The sequence below is a fragment of the Anomaloglossus baeobatrachus genome, chromosome 9 (genome assembly GCF_048569485.1).
Source record: "Anomaloglossus baeobatrachus isolate aAnoBae1 chromosome 9, aAnoBae1.hap1, whole genome shotgun sequence".
Taxonomy (NCBI): Eukaryota; Metazoa; Chordata; class Amphibia; order Anura; family Aromobatidae; genus Anomaloglossus; species Anomaloglossus baeobatrachus.
This window is the reverse complement of record NC_134361.1, coordinates 38,097,968-38,120,818: the sequence shown is the minus strand read 5'-3', so window position 1 is coordinate 38,120,818 and position 22,851 is coordinate 38,097,968. Positions and strand designations below refer to the sequence as shown.

General features: G+C 45.3%; 1 protein-coding gene across 1 annotated transcript; it reads left to right on the top strand.

The window, feature by feature from the left end:
* Positions 1 to 5,171: 5,171 nt before the first annotated feature.
* Positions 5,172 to 18,111, top strand: LOC142251056 (cytochrome P450 2B11-like). Its single transcript, XM_075323557.1, has 9 exons — positions 5,172 to 5,345; positions 9,169 to 9,331; positions 9,411 to 9,560; positions 10,498 to 10,658; positions 10,773 to 10,949; positions 14,631 to 14,772; positions 15,266 to 15,450; positions 17,044 to 17,185; positions 17,390 to 18,111. Exons 1-9 carry the CDS (start codon positions 5,172 to 5,174, stop codon positions 17,572 to 17,574), a joined length of 1,479 nt encoding a protein of 492 aa, XP_075179672.1. The 3' UTR covers positions 17,575 to 18,111.
* Positions 18,112 to 22,851: the final 4,740 nt, after the last annotated feature.

Genomic DNA, 22,851 nt, shown 5'->3' with positions numbered 1-22,851 from the left:
CGTGCACAGAGGGGGTACTTGGACCCTGAAGCCAGGACCGGAACCAACAGCCTAGCTAATTAACCAATTGAGCGCAGGATTGTAGGTCCTGTCCCAACCAAAGTCCCGAAAGCAGACAACCACCCACAGAGAGGGATAGGGCAACCGCCAGGGCCCAGGAGATCCCACGGGTCAGCGTCAACGGGTACGGCTCCTCAGGTACACAACAAGCCGGGAGCGGACTCCCGTGTTGCATACCGGGAAGTCCAACACGAACACAAACAGTGCAGAGGGAAAAGACGGCGACCACCAGCCCGTGTGGGGGACCGGAGTACAACCGGCCACGGCGGCCGGCCACCAGCACATTGGTTTACCAAAAGACTAGTGTGATTTGTTCAACTGTGAGTAACGAAACATCCCCTGGTACGTCCGGGCACACTGGCCCCTGCCATTGCCATTCCCTGCACGGAGTCGCTGGGTCCCGGGGCAACCATCCCTACCCATGGAGGGGTTAACATCCAGGTGCCAGTACATCTCCCCCGGGTGACCCGCAACTGCAGCGATGTTGCCACACTTCACCACACACCGTGGCTGGCGTCACGAACTGAATACGGCCAAGCCCGTACAACTACGTCCCCCTTTTCATTTGGCGTGTCTGCGTGACCCCCGGGTCCGGAGGATCTTTCGAGCCACGCAAAGGGTCCGGATCCGAGCAGCCCGGCTGCTACAGGCGTGGGGGCGGCACACAGTACATTGGGGACAATTGGTAATTATGGGCATGCACATATAGACTTCTCCCCAATATAACAATGTTGGCAAATTGGCTTTATCCTTTCCATTGAGATTTACCGCTATGCTGCATACCGCCCTTTCAATCTTGGTGATTGTTTACTTTAGTCCATCTCCAGTGGTTAACAGGTTGGGTTTCCATTTATTAATGCCAAAGGCATTCTCTCTATAGGATATCCCAATATCTCAATCTGTCCGGGCGTTGGAGTTGACAGCCTCACCATTAGCAGTGACTGGACTGGAATGTCATCCAGGTCTGGCATGTAGGTGACATAACTATGTCCAAAGAGCAACCAAAGACCCAGTGTCCGGCTGTAAGTAAACAAGTGTCCGCCGGAACAGGAGGAAGTTCCTTTGAGCAAATATATCCATCATATTTACATAGTGCAAACCCCATACGTCATCTGTTCCTCGATAGTCAGCAAAATCTGAACACAGTGAGCAGAAAAAAATATTTAATTCCATTAATACCAAAAACAGGGAATGATTAATGTACCCGGGCTCTAAACTGAATTTATACATTTGACCATAATACCAAAAATTAAAGGGCACCTTTAACTTAACATCTTTACAGATCAATCTGTGGTGCCCTGGACAAGCCAGGACGTCACAGGTACTACACCAACACACCCCACACCCCGGTTAGGCACACCGAAGCCAAACGCAAAATCCTTGTTGCCTTCCTCCAGGGGCTGATGTCCACACCAGGGGGTGGGCCAGGCGGTTGGTCCCGGCCACCGAGGAGTTCACAGTCCTGGAGGCGGGAAAAGGAGTCAAATTAGTTTTGGAGAGGAGTTGAGGAGCAGTGAAGTGAAGTGGTAGAGGAGCAGTCTGACAGCGTCCGGGTGTGTGGCCCGGACGGAACAGCAAGGTTGGCAGACGGTGGTGACCGTCTGCAGGAGAGGCTAATCAGAGTGAACCGTAAGGACCGTGGACAGGTGGTGGACCGGATCGGAGAGCAAAGAGAAGCCAGCACCATCCGGCAGGGCTTACGGACCCCGACCAGGCTAGGAGTCACCGTAAAACCGGTCAAATCCGTTAGCGAAGGGAACCTCCGGGGTTTCCCAGCAGCCAAGACCCGATTGAAGGCAACAGCTCAAACCGTGAAGGGAAACACAGTCACCGCCAAGGCTACAGTTCCCAGGGCCAGAGCCTGCGGGCAAAAGGGGCTCCTCCAGCACCCATCCAAGTTGGGGAGCGGGTTACCGGTGGGAACCCATTGGAACCGTACACACTACACAGGTGCAGGGAAAGGCAGTCACCATCAACCTGCCGGGAGGAGAGCAACAGCAGCCGTCTGTGGGACCCGTTCATCCAACCGTTTGTTTGACCAGAGACTCTGTGTGAATTACTGGCTGAGTGAGTACCACCGTGCCGTGCGGCACAGCGCTGCCCCCGCGATCCTGCACCTCACCAGGCCCCGTAACCCGCCTGCCATCCATCCCTACCCCTCACCGGGCCCCGGGACAACCAAACCCCCTACCCACAGAGGGGAGAAATAACATCCAAGCTGCTCCCTGTCACCGCTCCCGGGATCCCCGTCCAGAGCAGCGGTGGTGTCACCAATCTCACCACAACCGTGGGTGGCGTCACGGACAATATCCCTAAACCACACCACCCCCCCTTTCACTCATGGGCGAGGAGCGCCGCTCGAGTCCCCAGGATCCGGCCCACTGCTCGAGCCACCACCGAACATCAGCAGCCGCGGCCAGACCCGAGCAGTGTGTGAGCGCAGTGTCCCCTCCTACGCCCGCGACAACTCCAAGCCCAGATCTTGAGAAGCCCAAAAACTGCTCAAAATAGTCCCCCGAAGCTGTCAGTACCATTAGGGCAAAAGTAGTCAAATGTATGCAACTTTGATTTTCAGAATAGTTGGATTTTAAAAATTTTACTGATTGGCAAATCATTGCTACTTATTTTTTTCAATAACAGTGCCACCACTGTCCACTGGCTGTGCTTGGTATTGCAGGGGAACCTTATTAACTTCGAAGATGTTGAGCTACAATATTAAACCAAAGGCATGGAGAGGATTAGAGCTATTCCTGAAAAAAGCAGTCTTGATTTTCTAGTCTAGTCTCATTGGTTATGAAGGGGCGTATTCAGATTCCCATATATTAATATCGGACCCCAGGTTATCCCTTCAGCATCCAGGCCGATCACGGTTCTCGGTTTACATTGCGTAACAGGTGTCTTGACGATGGAAGCATGGAAGGTTCAGTGGTACAGCCATGTCCCGTAATCCAGCACTCCAGCAGCAGGTTCAATGGTGGTCACACTTGGTAACGTGGAATCCTTTAAAGGCTCCATTAAGGTTTCGGGTTTTCACAGCTAACGGACTGTCTGACTACATGTCCAGCAATCTGAAAGTCTAGCAGTCAGGTCACTGGTGTTCACACTCCCCCGCTGCTCTCATTTGAACCCAATGCCAGACTGTTGGATTGCAGGTCACGAGTGGGAAACCCGGTGACCTGGCTGCCGGATTGCCAAACTACTGTGCCACAATGTCCCGCAATCCAGCAATTCTATAGTAGGTTCACCGGTGGTCACAAGTGGTACCCTGGGAACCCAGCTTTGAACTTCGGTGACCAGACTCAGGTCACCACGTCTCACAGCCGGGTCCTTCGCTGCCCCCAGTATGCCCCAGGTGCTGCAGTGATCGTTCACATTTTCGATTACTGCAGCTTCTGGGTGTAGCAGAGCCAGGATAATCATGGGATGTCATGTGGATTACATCAGACCTGTGGGGGTGTTTTGGGGGGTTAATAAATTGGTGAACGAGGTTGTGTTTTTTTTATTTAAAATAAAGATAAAGGATTTTTATGTATTTGTGTTTTTTTCTTGTTATTTACAAGGTTGGCAATGGGGAATCTCATAGACCCATCTCCATTACCATCCCAAGGCTTGATAGCAGCTGTGATTTTTGACAAATCACAGCTGATAACAACCCCATATATTACCCCAAGTGCAACAGCACCAGGGTTATCGGGATGAGCTGGGTAAAGCACCACAATTGGCGCATCTAAGGAATGTGCCAATTGTGGGGTGGCTGTGGGCTGCTATTTTTAGGCTGGGGAGGGCCCAATAACCTTGAATCTTCCAAGTTTGAGAATTCCAGTCTCCACCTGTCTCCTCTATCTGCGCTGGCTATCACAAATAGGCGGGGATCGCAGGTCATTTTCTTTTTTTTTCTCACTGTGCCTGCCAATCACAGTAATGCCAGTAGCCAATTTGGCTACGACATTACTGTAATTGGCAGTCAATCCCTGCATGTTTGGTGGCTGAAAATCAGGCGCCAAACATGTGGGAAGGGGACTCGAAATTCACAAGACGAATAACAAAATACTTGATGAGTAACGAATATCCCGAATACCTTAATATTAGTGCTAATAATGAACAGGGCCGATTATTATATTGACTCATCACTAATAATAACACACGTCCCCAAAGTGATCTTTTAAAAAAAACAAATAAATAACATTAATAAAATAATATAATATACAAATTGGCAAAGCAAAAAAGTACTCCTAACTTCAGAAAACTCATTTTCATAATATCTTTTTGGGAATTCAGAGTTTGAGAGGGGGAGCCCATTCAGGACCCCCAAAGATTAACCAAAGGGGAGCTACAAAGAGCATCTTTGGCTTTGGAGGAATACATAACTGCCCATTATTGGGTATCATGTAATGCTTCATTTCTCCTGCGGAGGCGCTGTCTATTTCTAACATAGCTTAGTACTGATCAGTGTGGAATTCCTGTGATTTAATAATCAATGGGCATTTGTTTAAAACCCTTTAAGAGTATGTGCACATAGCGTACACACTGAGTTTCTCCTGCAAAATATGTATTTTTTACAGCTTTTTTTACGTTTTTTTTTCTTTGCTGCTTTAATTTTATTTTTTTAATTTGCGTATATTGATAGTGACCGACTTCTAAGCAGAAGCCGCCAGAAGAATGTTCAGGTTTCCTCTTTTAACTGATTTGTTGCTTCGGAACCCTGAAAAGGAACTGAAAAGAAGGAGCGTGTGCGCAGCGTATTTCATTATTTATGTTGTTTTTTATTACTTAAGTGGATTCCAAGAGGTATTTGCCTGAAAAGTGACATTTCTGTAGATTTGACTCAGCGTTGGGTGAATGGACAGAGGTCTGAGCGCTGTTATCTCTTAGAGATGTTGTCACTAGTTGTATTAGGTAATCCGCTCGGTATGTGCTCTGTACATTTCAAAATAATACGAATAATTGCCAAAATTACTCAGTGCTAAATTATTTGGTTCCCAGCCCCTGGTTCCATGACCCGGAGGACATGAGCCGGGATCACCCGAGTCCCCACCTTGGAGGTTGTATATAACAGCCCTCCAGAGATGAGCAGCATTACACCTTTCCAAGAGAGACCCACACTCATCAGCATGCTCCTAGCCACGACTGTCCTCCTCCTTGTCTTATTATGTCTGGTCTGGACAATATGGGTCAAAGGAAAACCTAAGGACCCTCTACACCTGCCTCCGGGACCCCGTCCGTTCCCAGTGATTGGTAACATTCTCCAAATAAAACCTCAAGAGTTTTTGCTTTCACTCCAACAGGTAAAAAATTAGGGTAATTAATATGTGAAACTGGATTTATGCAAAAATAGTGTAAATTCTAGAGACATTTTTATTAATTAATTTATTTATAAAAAAAAAAGTAGGGTAATTAATACATAAAACTGGATTTATGCAAAAATAGTATAAATTCTAGAGACTTTTTTATTAATTTATTTATAAAAAAAAATTTAGGGTAATTAATACATAAAACTGAATTTATGCAAAAATAGTATAAATTCTAGAGACTTTTTTATTAATTAATTTATTTATAAAAAAAATGTAGGGTAATTAATACATAAAACTGGATTGATGCAAAAATAATATAAATTCTAGAGACTTTTTTATTAATTAATTTATTTATAAAAAAAATTAGGGTAATTAATACATATAATTGGATTTATGCAAAAATAGTATACATTCTAGAGACGTTTTTATTATTTAATTTATGTATTTATTTATTTTATTAGATGTCACTTTATCGGATATAAAGATTTTTTTCTGTAAAGTGCATTTTTTATTTGCAAAAAAATTATTTGCAATTGGATTTAATTACAAATTTTGCTTCATTTGACTCTATGCTGTTGCACGGTCTATGGCTAGTTACAGGAGTTAACTGAGAATCGGTCAGTGAGATTGCTCTGATATGAGAGGTTATATCTTTTATTTTTCTTCTGAGCTCCTCTCACCTGATTTATCAGGCTGTCATGAATCATCTGAGAGAAGGACTATATGTGAGAGTTTTTAGCGCTTTTTTATGTGATTTGTAAAAAAAAACCATGCAAGCTAATACTTAAACCAGAAAAGTCACTGAATCCTGAAGTGTAGTGCACATGGTGAGGGTGTTTTTTTATTGCAGATTTGGTGCAGAAAATAATCTGCAGCATGTTAATTTATTCAGCGTTTTTGTAACATTTTTCCCCATTGAAAGCTTTAAAAAGACTTGCGAAAAATGAGACAAAAATCGTGTTTTTACTGTGCAACTTTTCTGCCAAGAGATGCAGAAATGATACAGAAATTTCTGCAACTAAATGCTCAATGTGCGGATATACCCTAGGAGTTATAAACTATTGCTCAAAAAAGAGCTCACTGATGAACTGTCAGTTAACTCATTCTGCAACCGGCAAAAGACAGATCAACACAGAAGCTTTATAAAGCAAAGAGCACAACATTTTTATGCAAATCAAATTGTAAAAATGAATTTTATATATATATATATATATATATATATATATATATATAAAATTCATATTTTAAATATATATACATATATATATTTTATACATACATATATATATATATATATATATATATATTATACACAATATATAGATAGATAGATAGATATATACAGTATACGATTGTGTTGTTTAGGTGTTCCCATTATTTTTTTTTAATATATATATATATATATATTAAAAAAAAAGAATGGGAACACCTAAGCAACAGATATATATATATATATATATATATATATATATATATATATATATAAATATATATATATATATATATATATATATATATTATAATATTATACTGTCTATGTGTATATATATATATATATATTATGTTGTGTATATATATATATACATTTAAAATGCACCTAAAGATAACCATATTCTTTAATTATGTCATCAAGTGTACAGGAGTAGAAAAAAAAGTGCTTTTTCCAGAAACAGCTCCGTTGATGTCCATGGGATGTATCTGGTACTGTCGCTCAGCAAACTCAAGGGAGAGGGATTGAGCAGCAAACTACCATACCAGACACAGCCATTCATGGATAACATCTGCATTCAATGAACACAGACTTTCCCATTACTGAGATAGGAAATGACAGTTGGTGCTTATAAAGTGCTATGGAAAAGGATCTATAGGCAAATACAGACATTCCGCTGTATGTTCTCCTAAAATGAGTCATCCATAAAACATTATGAGCACCAACTGCCATCAATTATCTCAGCAATGAGAAATTGAGGATAGATATTATATTAATTGAGAACTTTGAGAAGGAAAAAATCATTCCAAGATGAGAAAGAAGTAGATTTCCCTGATCATACATCTTACAAAGTCTCTTTTTTTCATGAGTAGTATTGAATTCTCCCCAAAAAATAATAATAAAATGATGATTACTCCTTAAAGGGACCTTTTTTCCATTCATGAGTAAAAAAAAGACAGTAAATTCTTTAAACATAATGGAATGTTTGTTACCCATAGCAACCAATTAGAATCTTTATGATGCCGTTAGTTCAAATCATTAGACCCATGACTTTTAGACTTAATGAAATTCCCCCATATTCTAATTGTGTGTAAAATTGGTTCAATTTACATTATACAAAAAAAAACACCCAAAACACAGTTTGTGGAGTAATGAAAACACCAGGTCAGGAGAGGTGGACATGATCCAGGGATGAGGACCTGGAATGTGACGTGCCGGGGTCCGTCCTCTACTGTTTGACAGCCATGGCGTGACCCTTGCGTTATTACCAGGGATTTCTTCACTGGACTCTGTTCACTCATTAACTTCATCTACAATGTGTTGTGTCTACCACATGTTGTAGAGGAAATCCCTCGTGCTGGAGAGTAAGAATAACAGAGCTGATGCCGGCCATCTGAAGGGTCTTGGGGATAAGAAGCGTGAAATGTATATATTATATACACACAATGTAAGAGTAGACATGTAGAAGAATGGACCAATAATGGTATATAAAATGCCACTCAAAGAGAGGGTACCTACCCCACCCAAAAAGTTATATATACCTCGTCTTCATGAAGGTCTTCTTATTGGCAACTCCGTGTCATAAGCTACCCGGAATCCTATACAAGACATAACCCTACACAACCATCATTGACTTCAATATCTTGAGATATCATGAGATATGAAACTGGAGAGACAAGGAGGGCCATAGGGTCTTGTCTGAGATAAGAAGGGCTTAGAAATCAAGACAGGTTCCCACCTGATGTGGTTGTGAGATCCAACCAGTAAAATGGCTTACACAGGCTGCTGCAGACCCCCACTGGATTTGACAATAAAGATTGGGAAGGAAGGGGTTAATCCTGCACTGCTGGTAGACGAGTAGAACAAGACGAATAATCCTGGCGTGTGACTTATTTGTCAACGTGTTTCGGAGTTACCAGACATTACCAATGTGAATGTCCTGATGAAGGAATCTGGTGATTCCGAAACGCGTTGACAAAAAAAACCCCCATACTTTGAGATTATTCAGCTTGTTCTTCCTATCCACCGGCACCACAGGATTAACCCATTCCTTTACAATATCTTATCATTACATAGACATTGTACTCCAAAAATATATAAAAATTCCTTTTATCATGCCCCCTACACTATGATTCCTCCACAGTTCTCCATAGTTTGATGCCACCCCCAAGGGTATTGTGCCCCTTATAGTTCTTCTTACAATACACTCCATGCACACAGTATAAAGTCCCCCATAGTAGCCCCCACACAAGCTTAGCTCTTATCTGTCACATCCCTGTTCCTCTATTACTGAGACGTCTCTGCTGCTCAGTCACATAATCTTAGAATGTCATGTGACCTGAAGGTCCCTCCAGGTCCTTCAATCTCTCCCTAGATGGCATGGTGGAGCAGGAGAGTGACGGCTCCCTGTTCCACCATTATATTCAACTGTCTATGTGACCAGAGAACCCTGATACATTTAAAGTCAGGACATATTCCAAATCTAGTGGGACTGGTCCCCAAATTCAGGACTGACCTGCTGGATTTGGGTCACTTGGGAGGTATATAATTGTTTTAAGTACATTATGAATTTCTGTATTATCACCTACTTTTTTATTTTCTTCACAGTTCCAGAAAAAATATGGTCCAATATTCACTATATATTTTGGATCTCACCCAACTGTGGTGATTTGTGGATATGATGCGGTAAAAGAGGCCTTAGTAGACAATAAGGATGTGTTCAGTGGGAGAGGGAAGATGGCAGTGCCGGAATATGTGATGAAGGGATATGGTAAGATGCCCTTTCATTAGACTTGTCCAACTTAGACTTGTCCCATTTAGGAAACCCACCTGAGTATTTTCTCTTCTAGGAATCATAGGCAGCAATGGAGATCGCTGGAAGCAGATGAGACGCTTTGCACTTACCACCCTTAGAAACTTCGGGATGGGCAAGAGGAGCATAGAAGAGAGAATCCAGGAGGAGGCCCAGTTTTTAGTGGAAGAATTCGGGAAAACTGAAGGTGTGGAAAAATGTCATGTGCCATACGTGTCTCTACATTATGCAACTAGTCATTGTAGTCGAAAATGTGTTACAAAGGCATAGACAAGGAAAGATGAGTTGGGGTCCAGGATGTGTTCCACATTAGACATCCCAAGGGTCAAACCATTAAGCGATTAATCAGGAGAATTCTGAGATAGACAGCTGGGTCAGAAGACAAGATATTGATCCACAAAAATGCTCCATGGTAGTATCACAAAAGTCCAATAGGTAGCATACGCGATAGGAGACTGGGGGTTTAAAAGAGCACCAGAATCATCTATAGACCACAAAACCCATCTCATAATTAGTCTGATAACTAGCTCCAAACCATTGGCTGGTCAGCCAGACCACCTGGAGGATACGTCAAACTGGCTCTTGTACCACCCATCTGTCTGGCCGGTTTGGAGAAAGTGGTGGTATTAAACAGAGATGTTCTCCACTAAAAAGATGGTAGGAGAATATGAAACAGTGGTTATGCTCGTCAGGCCAGGAAGGGCATGTTTTGGTACCAGACTCCATGACACCTTAGAAGAGGAAGTCTACCCAAAAGACTCTTCACCAGTAATTAAGTCTGCATTGGTTTATATTTCATTTTTTATAACTAGGGTGCAGTTTGCAGCCGAAAATGAGGCAACAAGTTCCCTTTAAGTGTGCCAATGGTGTTTGAGTTATCAATCCCCCAAATTTGCAGAATGTTTCCATAGCCTGTATTACCGTATATAATCCAAGTCTAACTCAATTCAGTTGCTTGACACAAAACGATTAATGCCCAGTTGTTCTTCGTAAACAAGTCTCTAAAATTCCCTAAACTAATGTCCTTAGCCATGCGTTATAGGGTCAACGCAAAGGAAAAGAGAGTAGAAGTCACCTTTATTAAATTATATTATTATAATTTATCCTTTTCTTCTTCTCTATAGGGGAACTGTTTGACCCAACTTTTTTCCTAGGTTGTGCCGTATCCAACATTATCTGCTCCGTTCTATTGGGCAAGAGATTTAGTTACAAAGATGAACGATTTTTGTCTCTTCTTAAAAATGTCACTGGGGCTGTGCGATTCATGAATTCTGTATGGGGTTTGGTGAGTACCATTGTTTTACTTTTCACTCTTTTTTTTTAAAGAAGTTGCCTTCAAAATGACTTTTCGACACTAGATCAGAATCCTTCGCTAACTTGGTCAATTGTCCTATTTTAGATTTTCTCCTTCTTTCATGGAGTTATGCACCATATTCCTGGTCCTCACCAGAAAGGTATTCAGCACCTGTTCGACCTCAGAGCATTTATCCAAGAGGAGGTGAATGAAAGTGTGAAGACCCTCAACCCCGACTCTACACGGCACTTTATTGATTGTTTTTTGGTTAAGATGCAACAGGTACATAAATTAAATATTCTTGTTTTTAGAGATTTGTTGTTAAGAGTTTCATTAAGACTTAACTAGTCAATATTAAAAAGTTATATGATACTAGAAGGTGGCCCGATTCTACGCATCGGGTATTCTAGAATTTACGTATTGTGTAGTTCATGTATGATTTTTGTTATATATATATATATATAGATGTTGTTGTGTGTAGTTACCAAGTGTTTGTGTAGGGCGCTGTACATGTTCTGAGTGTCGCGGGGGGTGAGAGCGGTGTTGTATGTGTGTTGCGTGTGTTGCGTTGTTTGTGGAGCGCTGTGTGTCTGTAGCGTTGTGTGTGTGTGTGTGTGTTGTGCGGTTTGTGTGGGTGTGGTGTGTTTTGGGGGGAGGTATGTTTTGAGCAATGTGTGTGTTGTGCAGTATGTGCGTATATTTGTGTGTGCAGCGTTGTCTGTGTGTGTGGGTGTCTGTGTAGGGCGTTGTTTGTGATTCCTAGTGTGTGTGTGTTGTGCAGTGCGCGTGTGTGTGTGTGTTGGGGGGAGGTGTGCACCTCCCATCGTGCTCCATCCCCCATGCTGCGCACCCCCCATCGTGCTGCATCCCCCATGCTGCGCACTCCCAAACGTGCTCCATCCGCCATGCTGCGCACTTCCAAACGTGGTCCATCCGCCATGCTGCGCACTCCCAAACGTGCTCCATCCGCCATACTGCGCACTCCCCATCGTGCTGCATCCCCCATGCTGCGCACTCCCAAACGTGCTCCATCCGCCATGCTGCGCACTCCCCATCGTGCTCTATCCGCCATGCTGCACACTCCCAAACGTGCTCCATCCGCCATGCTGCGCACTCCCAAACGTGCTCCATCCGCCATGCTGCGCACCCCCTATCATGCTCCATCCGCCATGCTGCGCACTCCCAAACGTGCTCCACCCGCCATGCTGCGCACTCCCAAACGTGCTCCATCCGCCATGCTGCGCACTCCCAAACGTGCTCCATCCGCCATGCTGCGCACTCCCAAACGTGGTCCATCCGCCATGCTGCGCACTCCCAAACGTGCTCCATCCGCCATGCTGCGCACTCCGAAACGTGCTCCATCCGCCATACTGCGCACTCCCAAACGTGCTTCATCCGCCATACTGTGCACTCCCCATCGTGCTCTATCCGCCATGCTGCACACTCCCAAACGTGCTCCATCCGCCATGCTGCGCACTCCCAAACGTGCTCCATCCGCCATGCTGCGCACCCCCTATCATGCTCCATCCGCCATGCTGCGCACTCCCAAACGTGCTCCACCCGCCATGCTGCGCACTCCCAAACGTGCTCCATCCGCCATGCTGCGCACTCCCAAACGTGCTCCATCCGCCATGCTGCGCACTCCCAAACGTGGTCCATCCGCCATGCTGCGCACTCCCAAACGTGCTCCATCCGCCATGCTGCGCACTCCCAAACGTGCTCCATCCGCCATACTGCGCACTCCCCATCGTGCACCATCCGGCATGCTGCGCACTCCCAAACGTGCTCCATCCGCCATGCTGCGCACTCCCAAACGTGCTCCATCCGCCATGCTGCGCACTTCCAAACGTGCTCCATCCGCCATGCTGCGCACTCCCAAACGTGCTCCATCCGCCATGCTGCGCGCTCGCAAACGTGGTCCATCCGCCATGCTGCGCACTCCCAAACGTGCTCCATCCGCCATGCTGCGCACTCCGAAACGTGCTCCAACCGCCATACTGCGCACTCCCAAACGTGCTCCATCCGCCATACTGCGCACTCCCCATCGTGCACCATCCGGCATGCTGCGCACTCCCAAACATGCTCCATCCGTCATGCTGCGCACTCCCAAACGTGCTCCATCCGTCATGCTGCGCACTCCCAAACGCGCTCCATCCGCCATGCTGCGCACTCCCAAACGTGCTCCATCCGCCATGCTGCGCACCCCCCATCATGCTCCATCCGCTTAGGAGTGCGCAGCATGCCGGATGGTGCACGATGGGGAGTGCGCAGTATGGCGGATGGAGCACGTTTGGGAGTGCGCAGCATGGCGGATGGAGCACGTTTGGGAGTGCGCAGCATGGCGGATGGAGCACGTTTGGGAGTGCGCAGCATGGCGGGTGGAGCACGTTTGGGAGTGCGCAGCATGGCGGATGGAGCATGATAGGGGGTGCGCAGCATGGCGGATGGAGCACGTTTGGGAGTGCGCAGCATGGCGGATGGACCACGTTTGGGAGTGCGCAGCATGGCGGATGGACCACGTTTGGGAGTGCGCAGCATGGCGGATGGACCACGTTTGGGAGTGCGCAGCATGGGGGATGCAGCACGATGGGGAGTGCGCAGTATGGCGGATGGAGCACGTTTGCTCAGCCTCTCTCCTTCCAGCCTCCCTCAGCATCAGCCCCCCCCTCCCAGCCTTCCCCAAGATCAGCCTCTCTGCTCCCAGCCTCCTCCAGCACGCCGTGCTCCTCTGCCGACACTCACCCACACCCGATCGCATCCACTCACACACACAACCGATCGCATCCACTCACACACACACCCGATCGCATACACTCACACACACACCCGATCGCATCCACTCACACACACACCCGATCGCATACACTCACACACACCCGATCGCATACACTCACACACACACCCGATCGCATCCACTCACACACACACCCGATCGCATACACTCACACACACACCCGATCGCATCCACTCACACACACACCCGATCGCATACACTCACACACACCCGATCGCATCCACTCACACACACACCCGATCGCATCCACTCACACACACACCCGATCGCATACACTCACACACACAGACACTGACGATATTGCACATACGCGCTGATACTCACAACATCCGGGGATATCACATGCTTCTGGCCATGTGATCCTCCGTCAGGTCCTGGAAGCTCACAGCACAATATCGCCGCCGAGAAGCAAGCGATATCCCAGGATGTTGTGAGTATTTGGATGCGATGTGATGTGTGTGTGTGAGTGAGTGTGATCTGATTTGTGTGTGTGTGTGTGTGTGTGTGCTGTTATGTTATGTATGTTCTGCAGCTGCAGGACCTTGATGTGTGGATGCGATGTGATGTGTGTGTGAGTGTGAGCCGGTGTACACTGGTAACTATGATACACATCGGGTAACTAAGGGACCTTAGTTACCCGATGTGTATAATGGTTACCAGCTTTCACGGCCTCCGTTAAGATCCCAGCATCGCAAGGTTATGTCTGGCGCTGCCGGGATCCTGACGGAGCCGGTGTAGAAGCAAGCGATATCCCAGGATGTTGTGATGTGTGAGGTGAGTGTGAGAGTGAGTGTGATCTGATGTGTGTGTACTCACCTGGGAATCGGAGCCCCGTGTCAGTTGGGCCACAGCGAGCGTGCATTGCGTGAGGGGGCGGGGCCTGCAGAGAGCCGGGGCGAGAGGCCAATCCGTGTGGGGGGGCAGGGCCATGGCGAGCCCAGCGGCCAATCAGCTTTGTGTCACCGTAAGGACACAATTTCGGAGCATGACAGACAGACAGACAGATAGACAGACAGACAGACAGACAGACAGACAGAATAAGGCAATTATATATATAGATATACAGTATATGACCAGAAATCTTACTTAGTGGTTGTTTTATTAGTTTTTTTTCTGAGATGCCACCTATGTCTCTTAATAAACATAATTCGTTTTTTGTCTTTTTACAGGAAAAAGAAAATCCATCCTCAGAATTCCATAATGAGAATCTTCTAGGGTCTTCAATGAACTTGTTCTTTGCTGGGACAGAGACGACCAGTACCACCCTACGATATGGCTTCCTCGCACTACTAAAATATCCTGAAATACAAGGTAAATAAGTTACGATCGTATTTGCATTTAGATTCAAATCTGAGTCGAAGAGAATTTTACACAATTTTTAAGAATCGCATTATATTTCAAGTGTCAAAACATCCAGAGATTAATCAGGAGAAATACGAGATAGACAAGCTGGGTCAGAAGACAAAATATTGATCCACAAAATGCACCAGGGTAGTATCTCAAAGATACAATAGGTAGCATACGTGATAGGAGACTGGGGCTTTAAAAATGGCACCAGAAACATCTAACATCTATAAACCATAGAACCCATCTCATAATTAGTCCTATAATTAGTTGCAACAGACTTCTTGGAGGTCAAACTGGCTCTTGCACCACCGATCGTCTGGCTGGTTGGGTATGAGAAATTGGTGGCACTTGATAGATGTTTACAGGTCATGCACAAATATATTTTCTCACCCCTTGACGCCCATTTCTCTTAGGTAACTTTGAAGGCTAATTAACTTCCAATTTAATTCTCATTTAGCAAAAATCCAGGATGAAATTGACTACGTGATAGGTGACCGTCGGCCATCAGCAGAAGATCGAACCAACATACCTTACACTGAAGCTGTAATTTGTGAGATCCAGCGGTTCTGTGATATTGTTCCCACCGGGGTTCCTCACTCTACAACAGAGAACATCTTATTTCGAGATTATACTATTCCCAAGGTAAAAGTCTAACACAAAGAAAGGATGGGCACCAAAATTGTTAGCTAGTCTCTTAGGCAAAGTTCACCCCATGTTTGTGTGTACATTTGACATACACATTGCCACCAAAACACATGCTTCAGATATATACAACTGTGGGCATATGTGTACATTCACTCCCATTGTCTACCTGTATGCTGGACATAAAACCTAAGTGTAACGTAAACCAAACCTAAGAGCCAAAAACATGGATTGATATTGAGTAGAAAGAGTAAACGCCGAAGAACCATTGAAACCACCAATAGCTTACATGAGCTCTAGATTTAGGCCAACGTAGAAAGAACATTGGATGCAAAATATTCATCATAATTTTCAATGTTAAGATTCTAATCTTACCATCAAAAACGAATCAGAAGTCATTTTCTGTTGTTGTTTTAGGAACTATGTATGTATACATTTAGCATTCTAAATCCTATAAAGATATACGAGTTGACCCTCCCCCATTATGTAGTAATGTCCCCCACAATGTTCTAATGTTCCCCATCCTAGTCTCCTTCCTTGTAAATATGTCCCCCATCCTGGTGTATATGCCTCCCATCCTGGTAAGTATGTCCCCATCCTGGCATATACAGTATATCCCCCTATCCTGATATATATGTCCTCCATCCTAGTATATATGTTCCCCATTCTGGCCCACATCCTGGTGGATATATAACCCCATCCTTTTGAAAAATGTCCCCATCCTGGTACATATGTCACTATCCTGGTATATACAGTATGTCCCCATCCTGAACCCCTCCTTGTATATACTGTCCCCCTCCTAGTATCTACTGTCCCCCTCCTGGGGCCCTCCTGGTGCATACTGTCCCCCTGCTGGATCCCTCTTAATTTATATACTATCACCCTCCTGGTATATACTGTCCCCATCCTGGTATCTACTGTCCCCGTAATGGTATATATGTCCCCATGCTGATATATACTATCCCCTTCCTGGTATCTACTGTCCGCCTCCTGGTAAATATGTCTCCGTTCTGTCTAATACAAAAAACAACAACATTGCATTCCCTCTTCCTGGCTCCCATGTTGTGCAGGGTCCTCCTGTGTAGCCAGCGCACAGTGGCCGGCAGCTTTCATCGGTGTCGGTGCTATTGCGCATGATAGTGCGCATGACGTCATTGCCATGTGCCACCCTCAGTCACTGGGACACAGATGAAAGCTGATGGCTTCTGTTTGACCAGCAGCGTGTATCGGAGTATAGGGACCCGACGGGTCTCTGCACCGCGATGCATTTCAGCTTGATGTACAGCGTCGGATGCACATCTAGCTGAAACAGGGGCTGGGGCCGGCAGGCCCCCTGCACCCCTCGGCCCGGTTGCAGTTGCGATCCCTGTGACAGTGATCGTTTGACCCCTGGTTACTGTTATCTTACTGTGCTGAGGTTCTGCCCATATTTGTACAGTTTCCTCCAGGACTGATGTGAAAAATGTCTGTCTCTGTACATTACTATGAAGTATGTTGGTGCTACTTAAAAAACAGAAATGATAAATAGAAACATTAGGAAAACTTTTTTAAGATAAAGAATTAATCTAAATTTTTTCTTTCTTCATCCTTCAGGGAACAAATGTTTTCCCATTATTGACGACTGTTCTAAAGGATCCTGAACAGTTTCCACAACCAGAGATCTTCTCGCCGGATCGGTTCCTGGATGATAAGGGGGCGGTGAAGAAGCACGCAGCTTTTCTGCCGTTCTCCGCAGGTAAAATGAGCTTTGTTATTGGTGAAGACGAGTTAATTGTTTGGAAGATCAAGTTCTTTAACAAAATATAATCTTTAGTTCTGGGTCACGAATTGACCAACCTTTTGTAATTGCCCTCAGAAAACAATCCTATAATTTACATACAGAATTAATCTTCATAAAAAAAATTGAACAAAAATTCTTAAAAATATGTTTTATTTGTAGGAAGACGAATCTGTATAGGAGAAGGTTTGGCTCGAATGGAACTTTTCCTGTTCCTGACCACGCTCCTCCAGAAGTTCACCCTGACCACAGTGGTGGCCACAGATGACTTGGACTTGACTCCTGAGTTTAGCAGTGCCGGCCATCTGCCCCGTTCTTATAAGATGTCTGCGATTCCTCGTCACTAACTTTATGATGTATATATGTTTATATCAATTGTCTTCTTTTTTTTGTTGTTATGTAAAACTCACCCGAAGCCCAAATCTGCTTGACTTTTTGTCACTTGTGGCTTTCGCAGAACATTAATGGTCACAACATGACCGCGTTCACTTTCATTATGGTGCGATGTAGCATTGGTATCTTCGGCCGCACATTGTACTTAATTTCCAAAGTTACCGTGTAGTCCCTAGCTTTAATTATTTATATATTTATTTCTTTTTTTTAAATTTTTTTATTTTTCTTTTTTTTAATGCTAAGGACAAACATAGGTTTTTTTTAAGATTCTTTTTAATCTTATTAAGAAATTATCTTATTTTTAGCATTAAAGGTTTTTTTTGTTGTACAGTGTGTTTCATCATTGACTTGGCATCCATATTTAGGCCTGCCTTGCGTGAACAAATAGTCCTAAAAAAATAGGAAAAAAAAAAAGCGTATTTTGTGTGTATATATACTGTATAATTGCTGGCCACAATTGGAAAATAATTTATTTATTTCGTGCAAATAGAATGTAAAAAATGTTTCTGATTTTCCTGAAATAAAATTTTATTTTTGCTTGAAACATTTGTAATTGTTGTATAAATCTAATTATTTTACCAGTATATCAATAAAAATAGGCAGTAGCAGTGAGAACTTACCGTATTTTTCGGATTATAAGACGCACTTCTCCTCCTAAAAATTTGGGAGCAAAGTGATTGGTGCGTCTTATAATCTGAATGTAGCTTACCGGAGTGATGGAAAGGGGGTGCAAGGGGCCAGGGTAATGCTGCGGTGGCTGTGCAGGGGCTGCGGTGGCTGGGCTGGTGCGGGGTCTGCGGAGGCTGTTGCTGGGCTGGCTGTGCAGTGTCAGCAGCTGCTCTGCAGGGTCTCCAGCTGCTACAGCAGCTGTGCGGGGTCTGCGCGTGGTCTCTGGCGGCTTTACTGGCGCTGGGGTTGGGTGGTGAGGACTTCAAATAATGCCGCCTGGAGTCGGCGCATGTGCAGTTGGAGCTCTCGGTTCAAGCTCTAATCTGCGCAGGCGCTGCCTCCGGCTCATTGATTTCCCTCCACTGACTTCAGGAAAATTGTGGCCGGAGGTGGCGCTTGCGCAGATGAGATCTTGGCTTGCCATTGAGCCTAGAGCTCAATCTGCTCTTACTCCGGGCACCATTTCTTTGAAGCCTTCACCGTGTGCAGCCACCGCAGCAGCAGCCGCCGCAGCCTGAGCCCCAGCACAGCTGCCCCAGCATGGCAAAGGGCTCCTATACTATGGTTATCAATATACCAATAACCTCTGAATTACCCCTGAAGGTGGAGTCTTGTACCTTACTATTCTCCTGGCCAGATTTAATCTCTCCCCCTATACCAGGGAATGAAATGGCAGAGGTGTGATGGAAATACAGATTAAGACAGACAGGGGAAAACCAAAACTCAGACATACTGCAAACTCACAGAAATAAACAGTAAGAGACTAAAGAGAAAAGGAAGAGCAGAAAGGCAGCAAGAAAAAGAAAACAAGGGTTAACACCACAACTGCTCTCAGTAATAATGCACAACAATTACTAGTATGTCTGGATCACAAGTAGCCCAACCGAGAATTTGTCTTGCTAGACTGCTTAAGTCTGTGGGTCGACATCCGTGTCTCTCTGTGCTGATCACAGACATCAGAGGAGTTAGGTTCTTTTTTGGAGGATATAAGTGGATTTGTTGGTTAAGAGGAGTTAGCAGGCAGAGTGCCAGAATCTGTAGTTTCCACAGACCCTGACACCACCATGACAGTTGGCCAAGCCTGCAAAAATCTCCTTGTGACACACATACAGCACACATGCATGTATACAGTGCCTTGCAAAAGTATTCAGCCCGTATTCGGCCCCCTTGAGTTTTTCAACCTTTTTCCACATTTCAGGCTTCAAAGATAAAGATAAAAAATGTAATGTTATAGTGAAGAATCAACAATAAGTGGACACAATTGTGAAGTTGAACTAAATTTATTGCTTATTTTAAACTTTTATAAAAAATAATAAACTGAAAATTGGGGCGTACAATATTATTCGACCCTTTTAAGCTAATCCTTTGTAGCGCCACCTTTTGCTGCGATTGGGGTATGTGTCTATCAGTTTTTTCACATCGAGAGACTGAAATTCTCGTCCATTCTTCCTTTGTAAACAGCTGGAACTGAGTGAGGTTGGATGGAGAGCATTTGTGAACAGCAGATTTCAGCTCTTTCCACAGATTCTCGATTGGGTTCAGGTCTGGACTATGACTTGGCCATTCTAACACCTGGATACGTTTATTTATGAACCATTCCATTGTAGCTTTTGCTTTATGTTTGGGATCATTGTCTTGTTGGAAGACAAATCTCTGTCCCAGTCTCAGGTCTTTTGCAGACTCCAACACTTTTTCTTCAAGAATGGTCCTGTATTTGGCTCCATCCATCTTCCCATCAATTTTAACCACCTTCCCTGTCCCTGCTGAAGAAAAGCGGGCCCAATCCATGATGCTGCCACCACCATGTTTGACAGTGGGGATGGTGTGTTCTGGGTGATGAGCTGTGTTGCTTTTACGCCAAACAAATCGTTTTGCATTGTGCCCAAATAGTTCGATTTAGGTTTCATCTGACCAGAGCACCTTCTTCCACATGTTTGGTGTCTCCCAGGTGGCTTGTGGCAAACTTTAAACAACACCTTTTTATGGATATCTTGGAGAAATGGCTTTCTTCTTGCCACTCTTCCATAAAGGTCAGATTTGTGCAGTGTACGACTGATTGTTGTCCTATGGACAGACTCTCCCACCTCAGCTGTAGATCTCTGCAGATCATCCAGAGGGATCATGGGCCTCTTGGCTGCATCTCTGATCAGTCTTCTCCTTGTTTGAGATGAAAGTTTGGATGGACGGCCGGGTCTTGGTAGATTTGCAGTGGTATGATACTCCTTCCATTTCAATATGATCGCTTGCACAGTGCTTCTTGGGATGTTTAAAGTTTTGGAATTTTTTTTGTAACCAAATCAGGCTTTAAACTTGTCCACAACAGTATCACGGACCTGCCTGTTGTGTTCCTTGGTCTTCATGATGTTATCTGCGCTTTATACAGAACACTGAGACTATCACAGAGCAAGTGCATTTATACGGAGACTTGATTACACACAGGGGATTATATTTATCATCATCAGTCATTTAGGACAATATCGGATCATTCAGAGATCCTCAATGAACTTCTGGAGTGAGTTTGCTGCACTGAAAGTAAAGGGGATGAATAATATTGCACGCCACAATTTTCAGTTATTTATTTTTTTATAAAAGTTTAAAATAAGCAATAAATTTTGTTCAACTTCACAATTGTGTCCCCCTTGTTGATTCTTCACCAAAACATTAACATTTTTATCTTTATGTTTGAAGCCTGAAATGTGGGAAAAGGTTTAAAAATTCAAGGGGGCTGAATACTTTTGCAAGGCTTTGTACACTGAGCACACACACACATATGTATACACAACCACACATATTTATACATACAAACAGCACACACATGTATACAGAGCATACAGTATATATACACATATGTATACACAGAAAAAGCACACACACATGTAAACAGGGCATATATATACAAATTTGAGGCAGATGTGATGTTGATCGCCTTTTAATGCATTTTATTGCAATGTTGCGGTGGCCAAAAAAAACATAATTCGGGAGTTTTGCTTTTCTTTGTTGTCACGCGCGTTTACCAAATGGCTTTGTTTACTTTATATTTTAATAAATCGGACTTTTATGAACTCAGCGATATCAAATATGTATATTTTTTATTGTTTTAATGCTATTTTCAGTGTAGCTCCAGCTGTTGACCTTGGAGACCCCAAGGGAGTGGGCATACCTCCCAACTTTTAAAGAAGGGTAAGAGGCCCAAAGTTTGCGGCGATTTCTAGGCCACGCCCCCAACCACACCCATTTTACAAACGGCGACACCCATATCCACTCCCCATCTACACCCATCCAGCAAACTGAAACTGCAGAAGCTGTCCGTGATCGCTCTGAGCCACCACAGATCAGCAATGTGCAGAACAGGCAGGGAGTTAACTACAGGGTGTGCAGGCAGCTAGGACCCAGGAGGAGAGCTGAACAGGGTGTGCAGGCAGCTAGGACCAAGGAGGAGAGCTGAACAGGGTGTGCAGGCAGCTAGGACCCAGGAGGATAGCTGAACAGGGTGTGCAGGCAGGTAGGACCCAAGAGAAGAGCTGAACAGGGTGTGCAGGCAGTTAGGACCCAGGAGGAGAGCTGAACAGGGTGTACAGGCAGCTAGGACCCAGGAGGAGAGCTGAACAGGGTGTGCAGGCAGCTAGGACCCAGGAGGAGAGCTGAACAGGGTGTGCAGGCAGCTAGGACCCAGGAGGAGAGCTGAACAGGGTGTGCAGGCAGCTAGGACCCAGGAGGAGGGCTGAACAGGGTGTGCAGGCAGGTAGGACCCAGGAGAAGGGCTGAACAGGGTGTGCAGGCAGCTAGGACCTAGGAGGAGAGCTGAACAGGGTGTGCAGGCAGCTAGGACCCAGGAGGAGAGCTGAACAGGGTGTGCAGGCAGCTAGGACCTAGGAGGAGAGCTGAACAGGGTGTGCAGGCAGCTAGGACCCAGGAGGAGAGCTGAACAGGGTGTGCAGGCAGCTAGGACCCAGGAGAAGAGCTGAACAGGGTGTGCAGACATCTAGGATGCAGAAGGAGAGCTGAACAGGGTGTGCAGGCAGCTAGGACCCAGGAGGAGAGCTGAACAGGGTGGGCAGGCAGCTAGGACCCAGGGGGAGAGCTGAACAGGGTGTGCAGACATCTAGGATGCAGAAGGAGAGTTGAACAGGGTGTGCAGGCAGCTAGGACCCAGGAGGAGAGCTGAACAGGTTGTGCAGGCAGCTAGGACCCAGGAGGAGAGCTGAACAGGGTGTGCAGGCAGCTAGGACCCAGGAGGAGGGCTGAACAGGGTGTGCAGGCAGCTAGAACCTAGGAGGAGGGCTGAACAGGGCGTGCAGGCAGCTAGGACCCAGGATGAGGGCTGAAGAGGGTGTGCAGGCAGCTAGAACCTAGGAGGAGGGCTGAACAGGGTGTGCAGGCAGCTAGGACCTAGGAGGAGGGCTGAACATGGTGTGCAGCTAAGGGTATGTTCACACATCAGGTTTTTGCTGTGCGGCACAATCCGGCGCTTTGCGGGAAAAATGTGTGACGCCCTGGACAAGCCAGGGGTCACAGGTAATGACATCACCACACCCTACACCCCGGTTAGGCACATCAAAGCT

What these genes read in the sequence shown, in the direction of transcription:
- LOC142251056 (XM_075323557.1), top strand. Translation starts at nt 5,172, where the DNA reads ATGCTCCTAGCCACGACTGTCCTCCTCCTTGTCTTATTATGTCTGGTC. An exon ending in ATATGTGATGAAGGGATATG is followed by an intron (nt 9,332 to 9,410) that starts GTAAGATGCCCT and finishes TTTCTCTTCTAG; the next exon opens with GAATCATAGGCAGCAATGGA. An exon ending in AGAATTCGGGAAAACTGAAG is followed by an intron (nt 9,561 to 10,497) that starts GTGTGGAAAAAT and finishes TCTTCTCTATAG; the next exon opens with GGGAACTGTTTGACCCAACT.